Source organism: Symphalangus syndactylus, chromosome 20 (genome assembly GCF_028878055.3).
Source record: "Symphalangus syndactylus isolate Jambi chromosome 20, NHGRI_mSymSyn1-v2.1_pri, whole genome shotgun sequence".
NCBI lineage: Eukaryota > Metazoa > Chordata > Mammalia > Primates > Hylobatidae > Symphalangus > Symphalangus syndactylus.
In genome coordinates, this window is record NC_072442.2 from 35193535 (window position 1) to 35216120 (window position 22586).

At 43.6% G+C, this 22586-nt stretch overlaps 1 protein-coding gene and 2 pseudogenes across 1 annotated transcript; 2 read left to right on the top strand and 1 right to left on the bottom strand.

Annotated features, from left to right (window-relative positions):
- Positions 1-8524: 8524 nt before the first annotated feature.
- Positions 8525-21507, top strand: LOC129470650 (leucine-rich repeat-containing protein 37B-like; annotated as a pseudogene).
- Positions 10808-12286, top strand: LOC129470655 (putative uncharacterized protein FLJ43944). The gene has a single exon (XM_055258678.2). It carries the CDS (start codon positions 11616-11618, stop codon positions 12261-12263), a length of 648 nt encoding a protein of 215 aa, XP_055114653.2. The 5' UTR covers positions 10808-11615; the 3' UTR covers positions 12264-12286.
- LOC129470651 (FMR1-interacting protein NUFIP2-like) overlaps positions 14982-22586 on the bottom strand; it is a 28783-nt pseudogene continuing 21178 nt past the window's right edge.

The window sequence follows — 22586 nt, forward strand, 5'->3', positions numbered from 1 at the left end:
TCATTTTTTATTGCATCTATTTCATTCTTCTCTCTTTTCCTCTTTATTAGTCTTGCTAGCGGTCCACCAATTTTGTTGATCTTTTCAAAAAACCAGCTCCTGGATTCATTAATTTTTTGAAGGGTTTTTTGTGTCTCTATTTCCTTCAGTTCTGCTCTGATTTTAGTTATTTCTAGCCTTCTGCTAGCTTTTGAATGTGTTTGCTCTTGCTTTTCTAGTTCTTTTAATTGTGATGTTAGGGTGTCAATTTTGGATCTTTCCTGCTTTCTCTTGTGGGCATTTAGTGCTATAAATTTCCCTCTACACACTGCTTTGAATGTGTCCCAGAGATTCTGGTATGTTGTGTCTTTGTTCTCGTTGGTTTCAAAGAACATCTTTATTTCTGCCTTCATTTCATTATGTACCCAATAGTCATTCAGGAGCAGGTTGTTCAGTTTCCATGTAGTTGAGCAGTTTTGAGTGAGTTTCTTAATCCTGAGTTCTTGTTTGATAGCACTGTGGTCTGAGAGAGAGTTTGTTATAATTTCTGTTCTTTTACATTTGCTGAGGAGAGCTTTACTTCTAACTATGTGGTCAATTTTGGAATAAGTGTGGTGTGGTGCTGAAAAAAATGTATATTCTGTTGATTTGGGGTGGAGAGTTCTGTAGATGTGTATTAGGTCCACTTTGTGCAGAGCTGAGTTCAATTCCTGGATATCCTTGTTAACTTTCTGTCTCATCGATCTGTCTAATGTTGACAGTGGCATGCTAAAATCTCCCATTATTATTGTGTGGGAGTTTAAGTCCCTTTGTAGGTCACTCAGGACTTGCTTTATGAATCTGGGTGCTCCTGTGTTGGGTGCATATATATTTAGGATAGTTAGCTCTTCTTGTTGAATTGATCCCTTTACCATTTTGTAATGGCCTTCTTTGTCTCTTTTGATCTTTGTTGGTTTAAAGTCTATTTTATCAGAGACTAGGATTGCAACCCCTGCCTTTTTTTGTTTTCCATTTGCTTGATAGATCTTACTCCATCCCTTTATTTTGAGTCTATGTGTGTCTCTGCACGTGAGATGGGTTTCCTGAATACAGCACACTGATGGGTCTTGACTCCTTATCCAGTTTGCCAGTCTGTGTCTTTTAATTGGAGCACTTAGCCCACTTACATTTAAAGTTAATATTGTTATGTGTGAATTTGATCCTGTCATTATGATGTTAGTTGGTTATTTTGCTGGTTAGTTGATGCAGTTTCTTCCTAGCCTCGATGGTCTTTACAATTTGGCATGTTTTTGCAGGGACTGGTACCGGTTGTTCCTTTCCATGTTTAGTGCTTCCTTCAGGAGCTCTTTTAGGGCAGGCCTGGTGGTGACAAAATCACTCAGCATTTGCTTGTCTGTAAAGTATTTTATTTCTCCTTCACTTATGAAGCTTAGTTTGGCTGGATATGAAATTCTGGGTTGAAAATTCTTTTCTTTAAGAATGTTGAATATCAGCCCCCACTCTCTTCTGGCTTGTAGAGTTTCTGCTGAGAGATCAGCTGTTAGTCTGATGGGCTTCCCTTTGTGGGTAACCCGACCTTTCTCTCTGGCTGCCCTTAACATTTTTTCCTTCATTTCAACTTTGGTGAATCTGACAATTATGTGTCTTAGAGTTGCTCTTCTCGAGGAGTATCTTTGTGGCATTCTCTGTATTTCCTGAATCTGAATGCTGTCCTGTCTTGCTAGATTGGGGAAGTTCTCCTGGATAATATCTTGCAGAGTGTTTTCCAACTTGGTTCCATTCTCCCCGTCATTTTCAGATACACCAATCAGACGTAGGTTTGGTCTTTTCACATAGTCCCAAATATCTTGGAGGCTTTGTTCGTTCTTTTTTATTCTTTCTTCTCTAAACTTCCCTTCTCACTTCATTTCATTCATTTCATCTTCCATCGCTGATACCCTTTCTTCCAGTTGATCGCATCCGCTACCGAGGCTTCTGCAATCTTCACGTAGTTCTCGACACTTGGCTTTCAGCTCCATCAGCAGCTTTAAGCCCTTCTCTCCATTGGTTATTCTAGTTATCCATTCGTCTAATTTTTTTTCAAAGTTTTTAACTTCTTTGCTATTGTTTTGAATTTCCTCCCGTAGCTCGGAGTAGTTTGATCGTCTGAAGTCTTCTTCTCTCAACTCGTCAAAGTCATTCTCCATCCAGCTTTGTTCCGTTGCTGGTGAGGATCTGCGTTCCTTAAACGGAGATGCAGAAATCACCCGTCTTCTGTGTTGCTCAGGCTGGGAGCTGTAGACCGGAGCTGTTCCTATTCGGCCATCTTGGCTCCACCCCACCTTACCACTTTTCTTAGTTGATTTCTTGAGGCTAATTTCTTGAAGCTAACTAAACTGAGACTGTCCTTCCTCTTTGGTAAGTCTGTTTTATTCAGATGGGCAGACAGTGTCATTTTTGAGTGACGGTTGTAAAACAGTGACAGTCCAGGCTTATTACTTATAGTCATGGCAAATAAAAAGTCAAAATAAATAAATGCCGAATTTTTTCTCCCCTCTTCAAATAGAAAAGAACGTCCTATATCATTAGGAATTTTCCCATTACCTGCTAGAGATGGATTGCTTACACCTGGTACTCAGAAAGGAGGAGAGACCCCTGGATCTGAGCAGTGAAAATTTCAGGAATTAAGTCAACCACGTTCTCATACCAGCCTGAAGGTAAGCTTTATGGTGATGAAATTATGTCAGTTTATATTTCACAAACTTTCTTATCCTAATTGAAGTGCTAGACGACCACAGTATAGTAAAATGTAATCATTTGTATACATTTAGTTTGTAAAATTGGTTTTTTAAATTGGAAATGAGCTCTTCCCAAAGGGTGTGTTTTTTACTATTTTATTTCAAATTATATAGGAAAAAAAGTGAAGCATTGTGTCATCTTGATTAGTATAGTAATGACAGAAATTAATTTCTATTTGATTTAGGCTATGTGAGTTTAGAGTAGCGTGACTAGTGAACCTAATCATATTAGAATTGAAAATCGCTATTACCAGAAAGTCTTGGTTCATGTTAGAGGCTTTCCAATTTAGTAGGGTTTCACTTATAGAAAAACAAAACAAAACAAACACACTGTTCCTTCTTTAAAATCACTTTATAGCGTAGTCTACAAAAATGCATTATGTTTAGCTACAAAGGCCTGGTGTAAATTAATTATAGATATGTTCTTGACCAAGAACTTGTCATCGAATAAGTGATAAATATAAACAATAATATGTGCTGAGTGGATATGAGCTAATAATTAACTTTTAAGAATATTTGAAGTTATGTTCTGTATATTTTAAAATGAAATATTCATAATATTAATGATAAAAGATCTTTTGTTACCTTATGAAATCTACTCATCACGAAACAGGCCACCTGCAATGAATAGAAATAAGTTACATGTATCTTATTTCCTTTTCCTGCTTTATTTTCCTCCATAATACTTATCATGGTCTAAACATGTAAAGATGGCTCTTACCAATGCTTCTAAAATACTGTCATTTACTGTATTTAGTTGCCTCTAGACTCTTCCCTAAGAACATAAATTCTATGAGGTTTATTTACTGCTGTATCCGCCTAGCACTTGGAAAAGTGCCTAGCACATTATAGGTACTCACAACATGTTTGTTGAGTGAATGATTTGTTTTAGATGTTAGAAAGAATCTTTGGGGTCAATATAAGTGGCCTTTCTCTCAACTCTAGAATGTAGAGGCATTCAGAATCATTCTATTGACCTTTGAAATGTGCTCAAAACAGTAAGCAGTCGATAAATATTTGATAGGTTTTCTCCCACTGAAAAGCATTTTTAACAACAGGGGTTATCTTACCTTTTCTCCGTTCTTGCTCAATTTGTTCAAAGCTAATAGTGCTCAGTATTAGCCCACAGGGATGTTACTGGGCAACTCTCTTTTTTTTTTTTTTTTTTTTGAGGCAGAGTCTTGCTGTGTCGCTCAGGCTGGAGTGCAGTGGCGAGATCTCGGCTTACTGCAACCTTGGCTCTCTGCAACCTCCTCCTGGGTTCAAGCAATTCTCCTGTCTCAGCCTCCCAAGTAGCTAGGATTACAGCACCCACCACCACACCTGGCTAATTTTTGTATTTTTAATAGAGACGGAGTTTCACCATGTTGGTCAGGCTGACCTCGAACTCCTGACCTCAGGTGATCCACCCGCCTCAGCCTCCCAAAGTGCTAGAATTACAAGCGTGAGCCACTGCGCCTGGCTGCAACTCTTTCTTTACTCCTGTACCACAGTGGGTCTTTTAGCCTTCCTGTAGGTTTAATAGATTTTCCAAAACACTCATCTCTCAATCGCCTACTTGCTATGTCTGCTTTCCCAAAACAAAATTAAGTAGGAGGGATAATTTTGTACAAAAAAAAGTATCCCATATGGTAACTATATTTTAATACTACCCAAAAGTGCATCTTAAGAGATTATTATAATTCTCTTTATTTTTTAATCCACTGATAGGTTATGCCAGAACTTTACTGACAAGTTATAAACCGATTAACAAATTATTAACAAATTATTAGTATAGACTTAAGCAGAGGAGTTTCTCGTGTCCTCGCTAGAGGAGGACTTGCCTTAGTATAAGGCAGGTACTCACCAGATAAAGACTCAATGAATAAGGATTTCCAGGAATGGGGTGGAGCTTACAAAATTGCAAAAGTCTAGTTTGTAAATCATACTACTAGTTGGGATGTACAGTATTTTATTTTTCACCTAAGCCCTTGTCATTCACTAGACAACTTTCTACTTTACCAGGGCTGGAAGTCAGGGGTTTAGGATTCACTTGTGGGCTATGCCACAGGCATGTCACATGCCCTGTCATTTTGGTTTCTCTGTATAAGAGGAATTGGACTAGACTTTAATTTAAAATATCATTTCTCCTGAGATTGGGGATGACCTAGCCATCTTAGGGCATGTTGTGACTTCATTATGAAAAAATAGAAGGTGTAAATTTATAATTAACATTAGTGTTACTACCATAATTTTTCTGTGAATAAGGTTAAGGTGAAAATGTCCCGTGAGAGAACGACAGAAAACTTTGTGGCAGAAGAACAGCAGATAAGGGGATTTGCCAGTGATTGTAAAGTTATGGCCCTTCTTTGTTGGTGTATTACAAATTTCTCACTGTGAGAGACCTGTGGTGAGTGAGGTTGTAAATAATCTAATAGATTTTCTAAGAATGATGCACCTAGAAAAATGTACAAGTTCTTAAAAAGAAATATTTATACATATTCTTGATTCATCACAATCTCATGGAGATCGACAAACAAGTCATGGAGATCGACAAACAAATAAATGAAATAATATAACCTCAAGTATTGTTAAAGAAAGGTAAGTAAAGAGTAATTAGTAAGGATGGGTACTCATTTTAGGGTATGAGAGAAAGCCTCTGGAAGATGACTTGCATCCTGACATGGGGATGTGCAGGTGCATGGAAAGGTCTGGAGGAGTATGTATTGAGGAAGATGAGATGGCAATTGTGAAGGCCCTGACGTGGGGAAGCACTTCAGCATGTTTAAGTGGTGGTTTTCTCTTCATCACACTCAGACTTTCAGTCCTACCTACTGCACCAACATGCCTTCTGTCAAGGGTGCCAAAAGAATCCATCGTTCCAAATATAATGGAAAATTCTCAGTCTTCATCTTACCTTTTAGTAGCATTTATATATTTGAATATATTCAGCTTCTTGAAATACTTCCTTCAATTTGCTTCCATGATTCCCCGTGGCAAACACACACTGATTTTCTTCACAATTCCTTCTCCATTGCTGGTTTCTCTTCTGCTTTTGGGCCTCTAAATGTTGGGGTACTCGTCTCCCCTTCTTTTTACTTAATCTGGGTAGATCAAATTCCATGTCTGTAAATGCCATCTATGCATCAGTGCTCACAAATTTGAATCTACAACGCATATCCCTTCCCTAGATTCTAGACCTCTGCATCTAATTGCTTTTCTTTATAGTTTCCTCACATATATATGCTTTACCTTGCCTAGATCACCACCAGTAAAAATACCCTAATTCAAGGCCAGTCCAAATACCACAGTTTACATGTAGTCTCACCGACACTCTAGAGACTAACACCCTGTTGATTGTCCTCAAATCGAGTTTAGAGATCAGTTCAAGAAGAAAGCAGAGGAGTTTTGTATTGCTTCATTAACAGGAATTTCATACCGGGGAAATGAAAAAGATTCTGAATTGATACTTGCTAATTTTATTTCAGAAAGTGGTAAAATAGCTGTGGAGAGCAGACCCAGTGAAGAGATTGTAGATGTCAGATGGGAAGAAGTACACAGTTAATTCAAGTATGTGGAGATAAAAACTCAAAGGTAACAGGGCCGGGCGCAGTGGCTCACACCTGTAATGCCAGTGCTTTGGGAGGCCAAGGCGGGTGGATCACCTAAGGTTGGGAGTTCAAGACCAGCCTGACCAACATGGGGAAACGGTGGCGCATGCATGCATCCCAGCTACTCTGGAGGCTGAGGCAGGAGAATCGCTTGAACCAAGGAGGTGGAGGTTGTGGTGAGCCAAGATCATGCCATTGCACTCCAGCCTGGGCGACAAGAGCGAAACTCCATCTCAAAAAACAAACAAACAAAACTCAAGGGTCGGATAACATAGCCAGTGTAACCATAATTCAAAAGAAGCAGCAGAATTTGGAGGATAATTTGTTTCATTCTCAGGAAAATGTGAAACTCTGAAACTGCTTTTTGAGTGCAGGGTATTTCTGGGGCTTTTCCTAAAATCTTGACCCTTGGCTCTGACCCCTTATTTGAAGTTTGGAGAGCAGAACTGAGGACTGTATTACTACAGTTGTGGACACAGGAGAAGTGTTAGTCTCCCCCGGCCCCAGGAGTAAGGGATGCTGGGCTGCTTCAACACAGGCCTTTTTAGAACTCCTTTCAAACAAGATACCAGAGAAGCGGGAAGAATGTAACTGACCTTAAGACTGATTGTGCTTCGGCTTTCAAAAACTATAATGCCTTTCAAATATGGCTTATTGCTTGGATCTCATTATCTCCCATATACCTTGGGTGGACTATTTTGCTGAAGATCTTTCTGTCAATCATTTACAATCGTGCTGCAAAATGAGGTTTCGGTCAACAATAGACCACATATGTGATGGTGGTTCCATAAGAGTATAAAGGAGCTATCTCTGTACAGGCATACCATTTTTATCTTTTTGTTGTTGTTATGGAGTCTCACTCTGTTGCCCAGGCTGGAGTGCGATGGCACCATCTCAGCTCACTGCAACCTCTACCTCCTGGGTTCAAGTGATTCTCCTACCTCAGCCTCCTGAGTAGCTGGGATTATAGGCACCCGCCACCATACTCAGCTAATTTTTGTATTTTCAGTAGAGACTGTTTTTTGCTATGTTGGCCAGGCTGGTCTCGAACTCCTGACCTTAGGTGATCCACCCACCTCTGCATCTCAAAGTGCTGGGATTACAGATGTGAGCCGCTGTGCCTGGGTGCCATTTTTATCTTTTATACAGCATTTTAACTGTACCTTTTCCATGTTTACATACACAAATACCTGCCATTGTGTTACAGTTGCCTTTAATACTCAGTACAGTAACATACAGTACAGGTTTGTAGCCTAGGAGTCCTAGGCCATGCCGTATAGCCTAGGTGTGCTGTAGGGTACAGCACCTAGGTTTGTGTAAGTATACACTATGATGTTAGCACAATGGTGAAATCACCTGACACATTTCTCAAGCTCCTTACATGGCAAGCAACGCATGACTGCATATGAAAGCTCTAAAATAGGGATTAAATTTCTAAATTAATCTCAAAACAGTCATTATTTACTATTTATGGATTTTTTTTAAAAAGCAAAAAAAAAGTTTCATTTCAGTGGGAACTTAATTTGGGGTTAGAGTGTTTCACTTAACTTTTACCCCAAAGTTGCAAAGTGTTTTGAAGTTTTTCCCTGTAAAATAATTATTTTAATTCAATTTAAATAAAACCCACCAAGGAAACTTCCAGCTTTAAGAAGTCTAGCTTCCTGTGAAATGTGAGAGGAAGTTAGCACTGATTTCAGAAATCTAATTATAACAATAGATCTATCCCTAAATGAGGCGAATCTTGGAATCCCTTCAATTTTATTTTATTTTTTTGAGATGGAGTTTCTCTCTTGTTGCCCAGGCTGGAGTGCATTGTTGCGATCTCGGCTCACTGCAACCTTTGCCTCCCAGGTTGAAGCAATTCTCCTGCTTGAGCCTCCGGTGTACCTGGGATTACAGGCATGCACCACCACGCCCAGCTAATTTTGTATTTTTAGTAGAGACGGAGTTTCAGCATGTTGATCAGGCTGGTCTGGAATTTCTGAACTTAGTGATCCGCCCACCCCGGCCTCCCAGAGTTCTGGGATTGTGGGTGTGAGCCACTGTGCACAGCCCCCCTTCAATTTTAAAACCATCACTATGCACCCTATGCCTGTGCTAGGCACTTGAATAAGATGAAGCACCTTCTTGGAGTTTACCTGCTGATAATTGTTCCAGACAGTAATAAAATAGGTAAGAATGGCTGAGGGGGAAGTCAGCTGGGTTCTAGTTATAGTCACATTTCAGGAAATTATTTAACATGCTGACTTTAACAACCTAAGCCTCTTCTCCATGTGTGTACACAGGGTAGATCTCTGAAGGGTGGCGCTGTAACTTCTAGGGTAATGGCTGTGTTGAGTTAAGGCAGGATGACAGTTCATCCTCCTCCCATGCTAGTGCAAAGGGCTCTTCACTCGGATTAAAACCTCTCCTAGACTGAATCGCCCACCCCCAACACACCTCCTACAGAAAATTTGAAGTCCTGGCTTATTCCCTGGTAGCCCCTACCTAACAGGGTGGTGAATTAATTATCAAACATGCAACAGTTTAGCGAAAATGGCAATATTTTGGAATAAATGACTGTAACGTGGGTCCTGCCTGCCACCCTAACAGGTGCCCATTTTGAAGGTCAGTTTCTCTCGCTGGAAGGAAGAGTATTCTTGGATTTCACCTTGGAGGAGGAAGAAGTTAGGCTGCCAGAAGTGAACTAGCACTTCTTTTTTTTTTTTTTAAGACGGAGTATGGTTCTGTCGCCCAGGCTGGAGTGCAGTGGTGCCATCTCTGCTTACTGCAAGCTCCGCCTCCCAGGTTCATGCCATTCTACTGCCTCAGCCTCTCCGAGTAGCTGGGACTACAGGCGCCTGCCACCACGCCCGGCTAATTTTTTGTATTTTTAGTAGAGATGGGGTTTCACCGTGGTCTCGATCTCCTGACCTCATGATCTGCCCACCTTGGCCTCCCAAAGTGCTGGGATTACAGGCGTGAGCCACTGCGCCCGGCCTGTGAACTAGCACTTCTGCAGATCCCAAGGCGACGTCCCATGACTTCCTTGGGAAGCTCTGCCGCGCCCCCAACCGACCCCACCCCACCCCATCACACCACAGCAGGCCACTGGAGTCCTGGGACCACCCCGGCCTGAGGCCCAAATCCTTCCTCACTAAGGGGAGGGGAGGGGTGCTTGGGTGGGATTGTGACATAAGATTGCCCTGGTAACATGGAGCAGATCTGGACCCGAGCCTAATAAAGGTGGCATAATGGTGTCATAAAGACAGGGCGGGGCACACGCTCATAAGGGGCATGAGCATCTCCGGGCTGCCAGAATGGCTCCCGTTGAGTGCGCAGCACCAGCCTGTGTCATGTCTTGGCTGCGTTTCTGGGGCCCATGGCCCCTCCTTATGTGGCAACTGTTGTGTCTACCAGTCAAGGAGGCTCAGCCTCTGGTGTGGGTCAAGGACCCGCTCCAGCTGACCTCTAACACCATGGGGCCACCTGAGCCCTGGTCTTCCCGCTCCTCCCACCTCTCGTGGGAATCTCCCCATGCACCTGCTCCCCCAGCAGCCCCGGGGGACTTTGATTACCTGGGGCCCTCTGCTTCTTCGCAGATGTCAGCCCTGCCCCAGGAATCGACTGAAAATTTGGCTCCATTCCTGGACACGGATTCAGCTGGAGAGCTGCCCCTGGGCCCAGAGCAGTTCTTGGCTGCACATCAGGATTTAAATGACAAGCTGACTCCGCAAGAAAGGCTCCCAGAGGTGGTTCCACTGCTGGATGGGGATGGGGATCAGAACCAGACCCCAGTTCAGCTTCCTCGCCTCAAAAATAAGGTTCAAACTGCAGATCTAGATCGGGCTGCAGGTCATCAGGCAGATGAAATACTTGTTCCACTAGAGAGTAAGGTTTCAAAACCAACCAAATTTGTTTCGCCCAAGAACCTGAAGAAAGATCTAGCTGAGCGTTGGAGCCTTGCTGAGATTGTTGGGATTCTACACCAATTATCCAAACCTCAGCATCAGAAACAGACTTTGCAGGATGAATATTCGAGTATGGACACACTGTATCCCGGCAGCCTGCCTCCAGAACTCCGGGTGAACGCAGATGAGCCTCCAGGGCCACCTGAGCAATTTGGACTTTCTCAATTCCATATAGAGCCTGAAACTTAAAATCCAGAGACCCTGGAAGACATCCAGTCCTCTTCACTCCAGGAAGAAGCCCCAGCGCAGCTTCCACAGCTCCCTCAGGAGGTAGAACCTTCAACCCAGCAGGAGGCCCCAGCTCTGCCTCCAGAGTCCTCTATGGAGAGTCTAGCTCAAACTCCACTGAATCATGAAGTGACAGTTCAACCTCCAGGTGAAGATCAAGCTCATTATAACTTGCCCAACATAACAGTTAAACCTGCAGATGTGGAGGTTACCGTGACTTCAGAGCCCAAAAATGAGATAGAATCTTCCCAAGCCCAGAAGGAGGCCCCAATACAGCCTTCAGAGGAGGTGGAACCTTCTGCAACCCAACAGGAGGCCCCAACTGAGCTGCCAGGTCCACCCATGGAGGCTGAACTTTCCCCCAGTGAGCAGGAGCAGCCAGCTCAGCCTTCTGAGTCTTCTGGGGAGGTTGAATCTTCTCCAGCCCAGCAGGATGCCCCAGCTCAGCCTCCAGAACATTATGAAGTCCCAGTTTCACCTCCAGGTCACCGTCAGACTCAGCATTCAGATTTTCCCAATGTCTCTGTTAAGCCTCCAGACATGCAGCTCACCATAGCAACAGAGCCTAGTGCAAAGGTGGAAACTTCTCCAGTCCACCAGGAGGCTACAGCTCAGCTCTCAGGTCCAGGTAATGTAGAACCTCCCACCATCCAGCACGGGGGCCCACCTCTGCCTCCAGAGTCATCAGAAGAGTTGGACGTTTAGCAATTCAATCGGAGACTTCAGTTCAATCTCTGGAACCTATTAATAATGCGAACCTCTCTCCAACCCAGCAGGAGGCTGCAGCTGAGCATCCACAGACTGCTGAGGAGGGTGAGTCTTCTCTAACCCAGCAGGAGGACCCAGCTCAGCCCTTAATGTCCCCTGAGCAGTTTTGACATTTGAAAGACCAGCAAGACATTATAATTCAGCAGCTAAGTAGACCTGAAAAGTATGAACTTCCTCCAGTCCATAAAGAGACCACAACTCAGCCTCCAACTCAGCTCTCCTCAGACTTTGGAAGTTCACTGAATGATGAAGCAATCGGTTCACCTCTAGATGTGTCATATCTACATCTAGATAGGGAGCTTACCAAACCTACAGCTGTCACTATGGGGGAAGAACCTTCTCCAGTCCAGCAGGACAACCCTCCTATTCCCACTGAACAGGCTGACTTTTCTCTAGCCCAGCCTGATCTCCCTTCTCCGCCTCTGCATTCTCCTGAAAAGATTGAATCTCCCATCCACCAAGAGGCCACAGCTCAGACTCTAGATCCCCCTAAGGAGGCAGAACCTTCTCCAGTCCACCAAGGGTTCCCAGCTGAGCCACCAGAGCCCCCTAAGGAGGTTGAACCATCTGCAACCAAGCAGGAAGCCTCGGGTCATCCTTGGAAGTCCACTGAAGAGGTCAGTCCTCCACCACAGTGGGAGATACCAGCTCAGCCATCAGAGCCACCTGAGAAAGTCGAACCATCTCCAGTCCTACAGCAGGCCCCAACTCGGCTTTTAAAACCACCTAAAGAGGTAGAATCCTCTCCAGTCCAGCAGGCAGTCCCTGCTCAGTCTTCAGACCCCGCTATGGTGATAGAACCCTCTCTGACCCAGCAGATGGCCCCATCTTTGCCTCCAGAGTTCCCTCAGGAGGTAGAACCATGTGTAACTCAGCAGGAGGTTCCAGCTCAGATTCCAGAGTCCCCTATGGAGGCGGAACCTTTCTCTGACCAAGCAGGAGGCCACAGTCCAGGCTCCAGAGTCCCCTAAGGAGGTAGAACCTTCAAGGCAGCAAATGGTCCCAGTTCAGCTTCCAGAGCCACCTAAGGAATTTGCTGCTCAACCTCCAGCTCATTATGAGGTGACAGTCCCAACACCAGGCCAGGATCCAGCTCAGCATTCAACATTGCCCAGTGTCACTGTTCAACCTTTGGACCTGGGACTTACCATCATTCCAGAATCCACGACAGAGGTTGAACTTTCTCCAACCATGCAGGAGACCCCAATTCAGCCTCCTAAGAAAGTTGTACCCCAACTTGTAGTATGTGGAGTGGTAACAATTCCAACACCAGGTCAGGATCAAGCTCAGCATCCAATGTCACCCAGAATTACAGTTCAACCTTTGGACGTGGGACTTACCATCACTCCAGAACCCACTACGGAGGTTGAACATTCTACACCCCTGAAGAGGACTATAGCTCCTCCAAAGCACCTTAAGGTGATACTTCCACATCCAGACCAGGTTCAGACTCAGCATTCACAACTGACCGAAGCCACAGTTCAACCTTTGGATCTGGGGCTTACCATCACTCCAGAATCCACAACAGAGGTTGAATCCTCTACAGCCCTGACGACTACAGCTCCTCCTCCAGAACACCCTGAGGTGACACTTCCACCTTCAGACAAGGGTGAGGCTCAGTATTCACACCTGACTGAAGCCACAGTTCAACCTCTGGACCTGGAGCTTAGCATAACTACAGAGCCTACTACAGAGGTTAAACCGTCTCCAACCACGCAGGAAACCTCAGCTCAGCCTCCAGACCCGGGGCTTGCCATAACTCCAGAACCCACTCCAGAGATTGGACATTCCACAGTCCTGGAGAAGACTACAGCTCCTCATCCAGACCAGGTTCAGACTCTGTATCGAAGCCTGACTGAGGTCACAGGTCCACCTACAAAGTTAGAATCTTCGCAGGATTCATTGGTGCAGTCTGAAACTGCACTAGAAGAACAGAAGGCCTCCACAAGCACCAACATATGTGAGCTCTCTACCTGCAGAGATGAGACTCTGTCATGTGTTGATCTCAGCCCAAATCAGAGGCTCCACCAAGTGCCTGTGCCAGAGCCCAACACCTACAATGGCATCTTCACCACCTTGTAAGAATCACCTTTCCTCAATCATCCTCTGTGTCTTGCCTGACATGGCAGCCTTTTCCTGTAGGCCTTCCTGGGCCTTCTTTATCTCCCCAAGCCGTACTGACAACTGACTTTCTGCTTTCACCTTTGCTTGTCAACTCTCCCTTCTCCTTCTCCTTTAATGTTAGTTAGACCCATTCTCCAGTCTTTTACTCATTTTCTTATCCATTCTTATTTAGCCCCATCACATCATTGCTTAACAGCTGCTCTGCTCCTATTTTCGCTTCACCTTTTTTTTTTTTTTTTTTTTGAGACAGAGTTTCACTCTTGTTGCACAGGCTGGAGTGCAATGGCACGATCCTGGCTCACTGCAACCTCCATCTCCTGGGTTCAAGTGATTCTCCTGCCTCAGCCTCCTGAGCTGCATTGAGGCTGTCTGCAAGACAGTCAAGCTGCATTGCAACACTGCATGTCTAACACCGTACATTGTCGTGAGTCCAAATTGCCTGGTGATAAATTGTTACATTATTTTAAGTATTTGTTTTTAAATTTTTATTTTTAATTGATGAAATTTTAAGCTAATGATATAATTGTTTTATTTACTCAGTCAGATTTAAACTCCCTCAACTTCTGAACTACTCCCTTGCTGGGAGTCAGGTTCTCAGTTATTATTACAAAATTTAATAGTGGAACAGTTCCATATGCATAAAGGACCAAGAGAAAGGAATGGGAGGTCTAGGGAATAACATGAACATCCACACACTGTGTACTGTGCTCTGTGCTTGGTGCTTTGCCCCCAGTGATAATTTCTTCATATAGTGCAATGTAGTTTATAAGCTGGATTTATATTCATGAGGTCTCAAGTACTCTCTGCCTTTTAGGACAGATGTAGATCTGGTTTTGTTTTTATTTTTGTTTTTACAATTTTATAAGAGTAGAAGAGATGCTGTTTTATTTGAAGGCTGAGAGCTTCTGGTTCCATAACCAGAAATTGCTACCTGGCTCTTCTAATGGAATGGAGGGCTTTTCCATTTTTAGTCCATCCAACTCTGAACTTGCTCTGAATCTCAAACTTTTCTAGTCACAGAACAAATGCTCAAGTGCTTTCAAGAGTTTTTCTGTAGATTAGGTTTATTAGCACCAACTTCATGACTTCTAAAATGTGACTTCTTGAATACAGGTATCTACCAGTGATATGGGGTGGATAATTAATAATGCTTGGCTACTTCTATAAAGACAGTGTTGCCTATTTTTCAAAATTTTTTTTTTTTTTGTCTTTTTTTTTTTTTTTAACAATTATATTCTTCCCTTCTCCCCAAGACATGGGCAGAAAAGTATTGTTAATCTCCTTTTACAGATAAGGAAAAACAAGATCAGAGGTGCTGAGTGCTGTAGCCTAGTGCCAGGTCTTCTGTCCCTGATTCTTGGTTCTCCCCAAGCCCATGTTTCTCTTTTCTCGCAATCTTTACTTCTTCCACTGGCCTTCAGCACCACCCAAAATACTTTTACTTCTGGAAAAGAAGCCCAGCTGCACACTGGCACACTTGACCTTCATGCAGTCAGAAGCTTTGGATGATTCCCCATCCAAAATATTAGTGATGAAATGAAAGCAAAGGAGGCATCTGACAAAAGTTGCTTTTTCCCTTCTGCATTTAGGACTTCAAGTAATGTTTATCCAGAAACTGCTATCATACCATAGATTCATTGTATATTTAACAACATAGGCATACAATCTGGTAAATTAACAATCTCTTAACCTACACCCTGGATCCCTGCCCAAATTTAAGAAAAGAACTAAGGTGGACACAGTGTTTTTTTCCATGTCGCATCTTCTGTGATGGGGTTGTGATATGTGGGAGCAGAGAATGGGGTGGGTGGGTGGAGCACATGCCAGACAAGGATCTATCAGCAATGGGAGGGGGCATCCACTTTAGCATCTCCACCCTGCTACTCTCAGAGGACCGCCTTTCATTGCATTCAGCTGTGATGGTAGCAAGAACACGGGCACACTGAGGATGAGGAGAGCGGGCCCTTGTGCTCTCTCTGCATATGAGGCAGGACAGCACAGGGTACGGAGCAGTCTGCAGAGAGGCCAGCTCATCAGCTCATCAGGGAAGCACTTGTCTTCCACCTTGGGCTTTGACCAAGCACTGGGCAATTGGCCCCTGGGGATCAACGGAATAACCCTAAGCAGAGTGACTCTATGTCACACTATGGAATGTTCCAAGTAGGTGGCCATGTTTTCAAAAGATGTCTTTTCCTCCTTTCATTGTTGCCATTTCGTAGGTTTAGGTTGGGTGTAGTTTCTCCTCTCTGAATGGCACTCGGACATTTGCTGACTCTTACTCTGTGTGACTGGGGCGTACAGCTATGGACTGAGTATCAAAGATGATCAGGGATCTTTCATGATGAAAACAGTCTCTTCTGACAGCTGAAGAAGCATCTGTAGGGAATCCAGAAGGAGCGTTAGTGAAGGCGTTGCAAGCCCAGAAGCAGCACACAAGCACTGAGCTGACTATTGAGTTGGAGGCGCCCTCAGACAGCAGTGGCATCAAGTTGTCAGGCTTTGGGAGTGAGCAGCTAGACACCAATGACGAGAGTGATGTTATCAATGCACTAAGTCACATCTTGCCTTATTTCTCAGAGAGAAATCTAGATGAAGAATCGATAATGTTACCATTCGCTAAACTGCTTTTTTCAAATGTACGAGATGGAGATAGGCTCCTGAGTATTTTGAAAAACAACAGAAAGAGCCGCTCACAGTCCAGCCTTCTAGATAACAAATTTAAACACCAAATATTTGCAAATAAACTAGAAACTGTTGAACCACAGGAAAACAGCCTGGCAAAGATTCACAGTTAGGCAAAAACCTGCAGAGAGTGAACAGAGTCCTCATAGGCCCAAGGAGCATCCAGAAAAGACACTTCAAAAAGGTGGGAAAGCACAGCACTAGAAAAGAACAGGATGCCCAGGCATTTGTGGACAATGCTGCCAAAGAAAAAAGGCTTGAGAGTCCAGCCCCAAGGGAGCTGGAACAGCCTCACATAGTGCAGGGGTCTGAGAAGGTAGCAGGAAACACCACCTACGCCAAGCCTTTGTTCACCCAGGAGCATAAGGCAGCAGTCTCCTCTATGCTGAAACCCTTCTCCATGGGCATGCCTTCTGCCTCTAGCCCTGCAAAAGCCCTACCTCAGGTCAGAGACAGATCGAAAGACTTAGCCTACACCATTTTAATTTTAGAAATGGCAATGGCTAGGGTTAAAAACATGGAGGCTGCTAAACCAATCGCACATTCCAGAAAAAAATACCGCTTTTATAAAACTCGCTCCCATGTGGCCCACAGAACACCCAAGGCCAAAAAGATTAAAAAGTTTAGAAAGGGCAGTTATCTCAATAGACTGATGCTCACAAAGAGGCCGCCGTTCTCTGCAGAGAAGAGCCTCATAAATTCACAAGGGGTTTTTTCATCCTTAGGAGACCTGAGTCCTCAAGAAAACCCTCTTCTAGAAGTATTTGCTCCTTCAGAATGTTTTAGAGAAAACACTAACGTAAAAGACACAGCTGTAAGAGATGCCATTGAAGAAAACGTTTTTATGGAAAACATTGTTATGCCAGAAGGCACCATCTCTGAAAACACAAACTACAATCATCCTCCTGCGGCAGCTTCCACTGGGACTGCATTCAACTTAGAGCCAACTGTTACACACACTGAGACAAAATGGGAACAAAACAACGCGGGTACTGACCTGTTCCCCGAGCCCAAAAGGTTCAATGACCCATTGCTCTCCTCCCCAGGTGGTCAGTTTGAAATTCAGCTAACCCAGCAGCTACGGTCCCTCATCCCCAACGAGGATGTGAGAAGGTTCATGTCTCGTGTTATCTGGATCCTGAAAATGGAATGTTCAGAAACCTATGTGCAAATGACCTGTGCCAAGCTCATGTCGCGAACAAGCCTCCTGATGAAGCTTCTCAGCAAGTAGCAGGAAGCAAAGGCATCCAAGGCAGAATGGGATACGGACCAATGGAAAACTGATAACCAATTAATGAGAGTGAACAGAAAGAGCAGAAGTCGAGTGAGGTGAGGACCACACAGAAACATGAGACCCAGATTTCCCATCATTTAGCATATGCCAGGACAGTGCCCACATAGGAGAACCTGGGACTCCCAGGCGATAGCTTGTCTTGGCCAGGTAACTTAGGCCATGACAGTGATCTCCCACTTTGCTCATGTAGACAGTGAAATAGATTACGGCACAAGATGAACTGTAGCTCGGGGGTGGTAGCTCACACCTGTAATCCCAGCACTTTGGGAGGCCGAGGTGGGTGGATCATTGAGGTCAGGAGTTTGAGGCCAGCTTGGCCAACATAGTGAAAGCCTGTCTTCACAAAAAATACAAAAATTAGCTGGGTGTGGTGACACATGCCTGTAGTCCCAGCTACTTGGGAGGCTGAGGTGGGAGGATCACCTGAGCCCAGGGAGGTCGAGTCTGTAGTGAACTGTGATCACACCACTGTACTCCCGCCTCGGTGACAGAGTGAGATCCTGTCTCAAAAAAAATAAAAAAGAACAAAAGAACCTGTAAGCTACTCAACTGGAATACTGGGGTTTTGAAAGGTTAGCTTGCATTCTTTTTCTAATTGTTCTTTCTTTTTTTTTTTTTTTTTTTTTTTTTAGCTCATGAAAGAAGTTCCAGGATATGGCTATAACAACAAAGTCATCTTGGCAATATATGTGACTGTAATACTAACAATTTGGATTATAATGATTTGTCTGATTGAGGTAAGGACAATAATTAATTCTGGTTTTCAGAATACAATCCTGTCTTTGTGTGGATTCAGAACCCACAAACTGAAAACCAATGTCACTTTCCCACTTGACATTCTTCTTCTGTCGTTTAAGGCTGAGGTATGCTTTGTTCGTTTACTGCAATGTATATTCTAGGATTTTTAAAGGATCCCCGCTTCCAGGAGATCTCTGTGAAATGAAACCAAGTTAATTCCACTAGACTATTTTAAGAAGTTGATAGAATAGCAAACTTTCTCCCACCCAAAACTATGTCAACAATTGGATGTACTCACCGAGTCACCCCTCACTCTGCCACTAATTTATTTCCTTGTTGCTTAAATGATGAGAGACATATAATCTCCACCCTCACGGAGTTGTCATCACCCTGGAGAGGAAGAAGGCAGCCAAAAGAGAGAAGTATTGTCTTGTGGACTTATTAGATTCACATAGTATCGTCCTTCTCCAGTGTGTAAGGCGTAGTCTAAATAGGTCCAGTTAAAGCACTACACGGTAGCCATTTTTAAAAAAATTTTTTGGTCACATTTTTAATTTCATGGGGGAGGGGGAATGTCTCATACTCCAGCCCTCCTGAGCTTAGTCCCTCTGTGAGACGTGTCACCATTTCTTGGGCACCATATGAGACATTCCCCCTCAGATTAGAGATGCTCAACCTGCATCAACATATCTAAAGCCTGCATTTGGCTACTCTGGGGCGAGTCCTGTTTACAGTGCCCATTCCTGGAGCTTGCCTCTTTTTGCCTTTTGTTTGATTACGTGAGGTATTACTTTTCCCAACAGGCCAGTGCTAGCATATTGGAAGAGTGATTTAATAAGGTGGCAACCTTGACGCTATGCTCCTAATCCAACCTTATTTGCCTCATTTACCGTTTCCATTATTGTGGTAGCCCTCCATTCCAGCCAGAGCAGCCCCTCACCATACCCCAGTCACACCATCCCCATTCTGCTCTTTTCTGTGCCTTTGTCCATTAAAATTCCCTTATTTCACTCTGCCTGTGGGAGTCCTGTGAAACTCTCCAAAGCCAACTCAGTTCGTCTTTCTGCTTGAAACCTTCCCTAAATAGACCAGGTGCAGTGGCTGACGCCTGTAATCCCAGCACTTTGGGAGGCCAAGGCGGGTGGATCACGAGGTCAGGAGATCGAGACCATACTGGCTAACACAGTGAAACCCCGTCTCTACTAAAAATACAAAAAAATTAGCTGGGTGTGGTGGCAGGCGCGTGTAGTCCCAGCTACTTGTGAGGCTGAGGCAGGAGAATGGCGTGAACCTGGGAGGTGGAGCATGCAGTGATGCAAGATCAGGCCGCTGCACTCCAGCCTGGGGGACAGAGTGAGACTCTGCCTCAAAAAAAAAAAAAACAAAAGAAAGAAAGGAAAAACTTCCCTGAATATTCCAGCCCTCCTGAGCCTAGTCCCTTTGTGAGATTTGTCCCCATTTCTTAGACACCATATGAAAGACTTCAGAGGCTGAAGTGGGAGGATTGCTTGAGCCTGGAAGGTCGAGGATACAGTGAGCTGTGGTCATACCACTGCACTCTAGCCTGGGCAACAGAGTGAGACCCGGTCTCAAAAATAGCCACCACTGAAAACTATCTTGGGATTTGAATAGGATTACCTTAAATTTGTAGATTAATTTGAGAATTGACATCTGTACGACATTCTAGGAACATGGTATTTCATGTCATGTATTCATTTCTTGTTAATGTCTTTCAGAAGAGTTTTAGGGTTTCCATCATATAGATCTCACACGTCTTTTGTTAGATAACAGATCTTTGTATTTTTGTTCCTAAATACTTCAGACATTTGTATTGCCATTGTAAATGGGATCTTTCTTCCATTTTCTAGTTAGTTATTGGTATTATCTGAATTGATATTATCTGAATGGTATATATCTGAAAAGTATTTGAGGTTTGTGTGCTGCTCTCTTGATTTTGTATCTAGCCACCATACTGAATTCTCATATTACTTCCAGTAAAATCTTAGTTGATTCTCTTAGGCTTCTTTGGCTAACATTTATTATTTTATATGCAAATAATGATAGTTTTGTCTCTTCCTTTTCAATACTTACACTCTTTCCTTCCTTTCCTTTTTTTTCTTTTTTCTTTCTCAGGGCCTTGTTGTCACCCAGACTGGAGAGCAATGGTGTGATCTAGCTCACTGTAACCTCAAACTCCTGGGCTTAAGGGATCCTCCTGCCTCAGCTTCCAGAGTGGCTGGGACTACAGACAGGCAGCGAATTTTAAAACTTTTGTTGTAGAGACAAGATCTCGCTATGTTGCCCAGGCTGGTTTTCCTGCCACGTTAGAGCAGGTTTCCTTTTTTTCATACTTTTAAGTGTTTTTTTTTAGTAGGAATTCTCCATTGAATGTTAGCTAAGACAGTCAATAAAATGCATTAAGTGCCAGCTGCATGCAAGACCCTAAGTTAGATACAGTCAGCCCTCTTCATCAGCAAGTCCACATCTTCAGATTCAACTAGATGAGGCTGAATATTTGAAAAAAGAAACAATAAAAATACAAAGAGAAAGTTCAGTATAACAACTGTTGCCATTATACAATATCTATACATTTTATTAGTGATGTCCTAAAGTACATGGGACCAGGCACGGTGACTCACACTTGTAATCCCAACACTTTGGGAGAACAACCTCAGCAGCATAGTGAGACCTTGTCTTTAATAAAAATAAAAATAAAAAAATTAGCCAGGTGTAGTGGTATGCACCTGTAGTCCCAGCTACTCAAGAGGCTGAGGTGGGCAGATCACTGGAGCCCAGGATGTTGAGGCTGCAGTGAGCTGTGATTGTGACACTGCACTCCAGCCTGAGTGACAACGGGTGATCCTGTCTCTCTAAGTAAGTAAATAAATAATGTATATGGGGGGGGTGTGTTGGTTATATGCAAATACTGCACCATTATATGTAAGAGATTGAGCATCCACAGATTCTGGTATGGTGCGGGGGCGATATCCTAGAACCAGTCCCCCACAAGGTAGCAAGGATGACTGAACTGTGGAAGAATCAAAGCATACAATTCCTGTCTTCAAAAAAGTTTCAGGTAGATGAGACTTAAAATGAATAAAAGGAATGAATACGCATTTGGAGATAGTGGTTGTTGTGATAGATAACCTTAACTGTGTTTTCTTCCAAAACAGATTCTTGCCCACAAAAGGGCATCAAAGGAACATGAAGAAGACTCATCAGTGTGAGACCCCTGAGCCCAAGTTAAGGCATCTGGATGGCCTGGAGCCACGTTTTTAAAATTTTATTATTTTTTTTTTTACTTAAATCAGTAATTACTTTGTGGTTGTGTTCCTCAAAACGAGGATTCTTAACAATAAAAATAGCTTGTTAAATCATTTTTAATGGTAATTAATTGGTTCCTGAAGATTTGACTAAAGAGAAAACTAGGCCAATCTAAGCAGAGTCCAAATGAAGTAGAAAGTCCATAGAGAATGGGCAAAAAGGAAGTTGTGGAACCACAGACACAGTAAAAGGAAAAAATTGGCCAGGCGCAATGGCTCACACCTGTAATCCCAGCACTTTGGGAGGCTGAGGTGGGTGGATCGCTTGAGCCCAGGAGTTCGGGCAACATTACAAAACCCCCAATGTGTACAAAAAATACACAAAAAACATGAGCCAGGCGTGGTGGTGTGCACTTGTAGGCTGAGGTGGGAGTATCACTTGAACCTGGGAGGTGGAGGTTGCAGTGAGCTGAGGTTGAGCTGTTATACCCCAACCTGGGTGACAGGTTGAAAGATGAGGCCTTGTCTTTAAAAAAAAAAAAAAAGGGGGGAAGACAGCAAAGAAAAAACTTTATTTTTGTGACAAGGACTCTTTCTGTCTCCGAAGCTGGAGTGCAATGGCATAATCATAGCCCACTGCAGCCTCAAACTCCTGGGCTCAAGGCATCCTCCTGCCATAAAGGCCTCCCAAAGTGTTGGGATTACAGACATAAGCCACTGTGAGGCTAGATTTTTTTTTTTTTTTTGAAGCAAGATTTGGCTCTGTCACCCAGGCTGGAGTGCAGTGGGGCAATCTTGGCTCACTGAGACCTCTGCCTCCCAGGCTCAAGCGATCCTCCTGCCTCAGCGTCTCAAGTAGTTGGAACTACAGGCATGTGCCACCAAGCCTGGCTAATTTTTGTATTTTTTGTAAAGAAGGGGTCTTGATACACTGCCCAGGCTGGTCTTGAATTCCTGGGTTACAGTGATCCACCCACCTCGGCCTCCCAAATTGCTGGGATTACAGGTGTGAGTCACCACGACTGGCCAAAAAAAGTTAAGTGTTAAAATCAAAAAGAAAATTCACCAAGCCATTTTGCATACTTTTCTGGAAAGATACAGATACATATATATATAGAGAGAGAGAGAGAGAGAGAGAGAGATCTGGACTGGACACCTTATACTATCAGTTGGGTATAACTTTGTTGCAGAAA

What these genes read in the sequence shown, in the direction of transcription:
- LOC129470655 (XM_055258678.2), top strand. Translation starts at nt 11,616, where the DNA reads ATGGGGGAAGAACCTTCTCCAGTCCAGCAGGACAACCCTCCTATTCCC.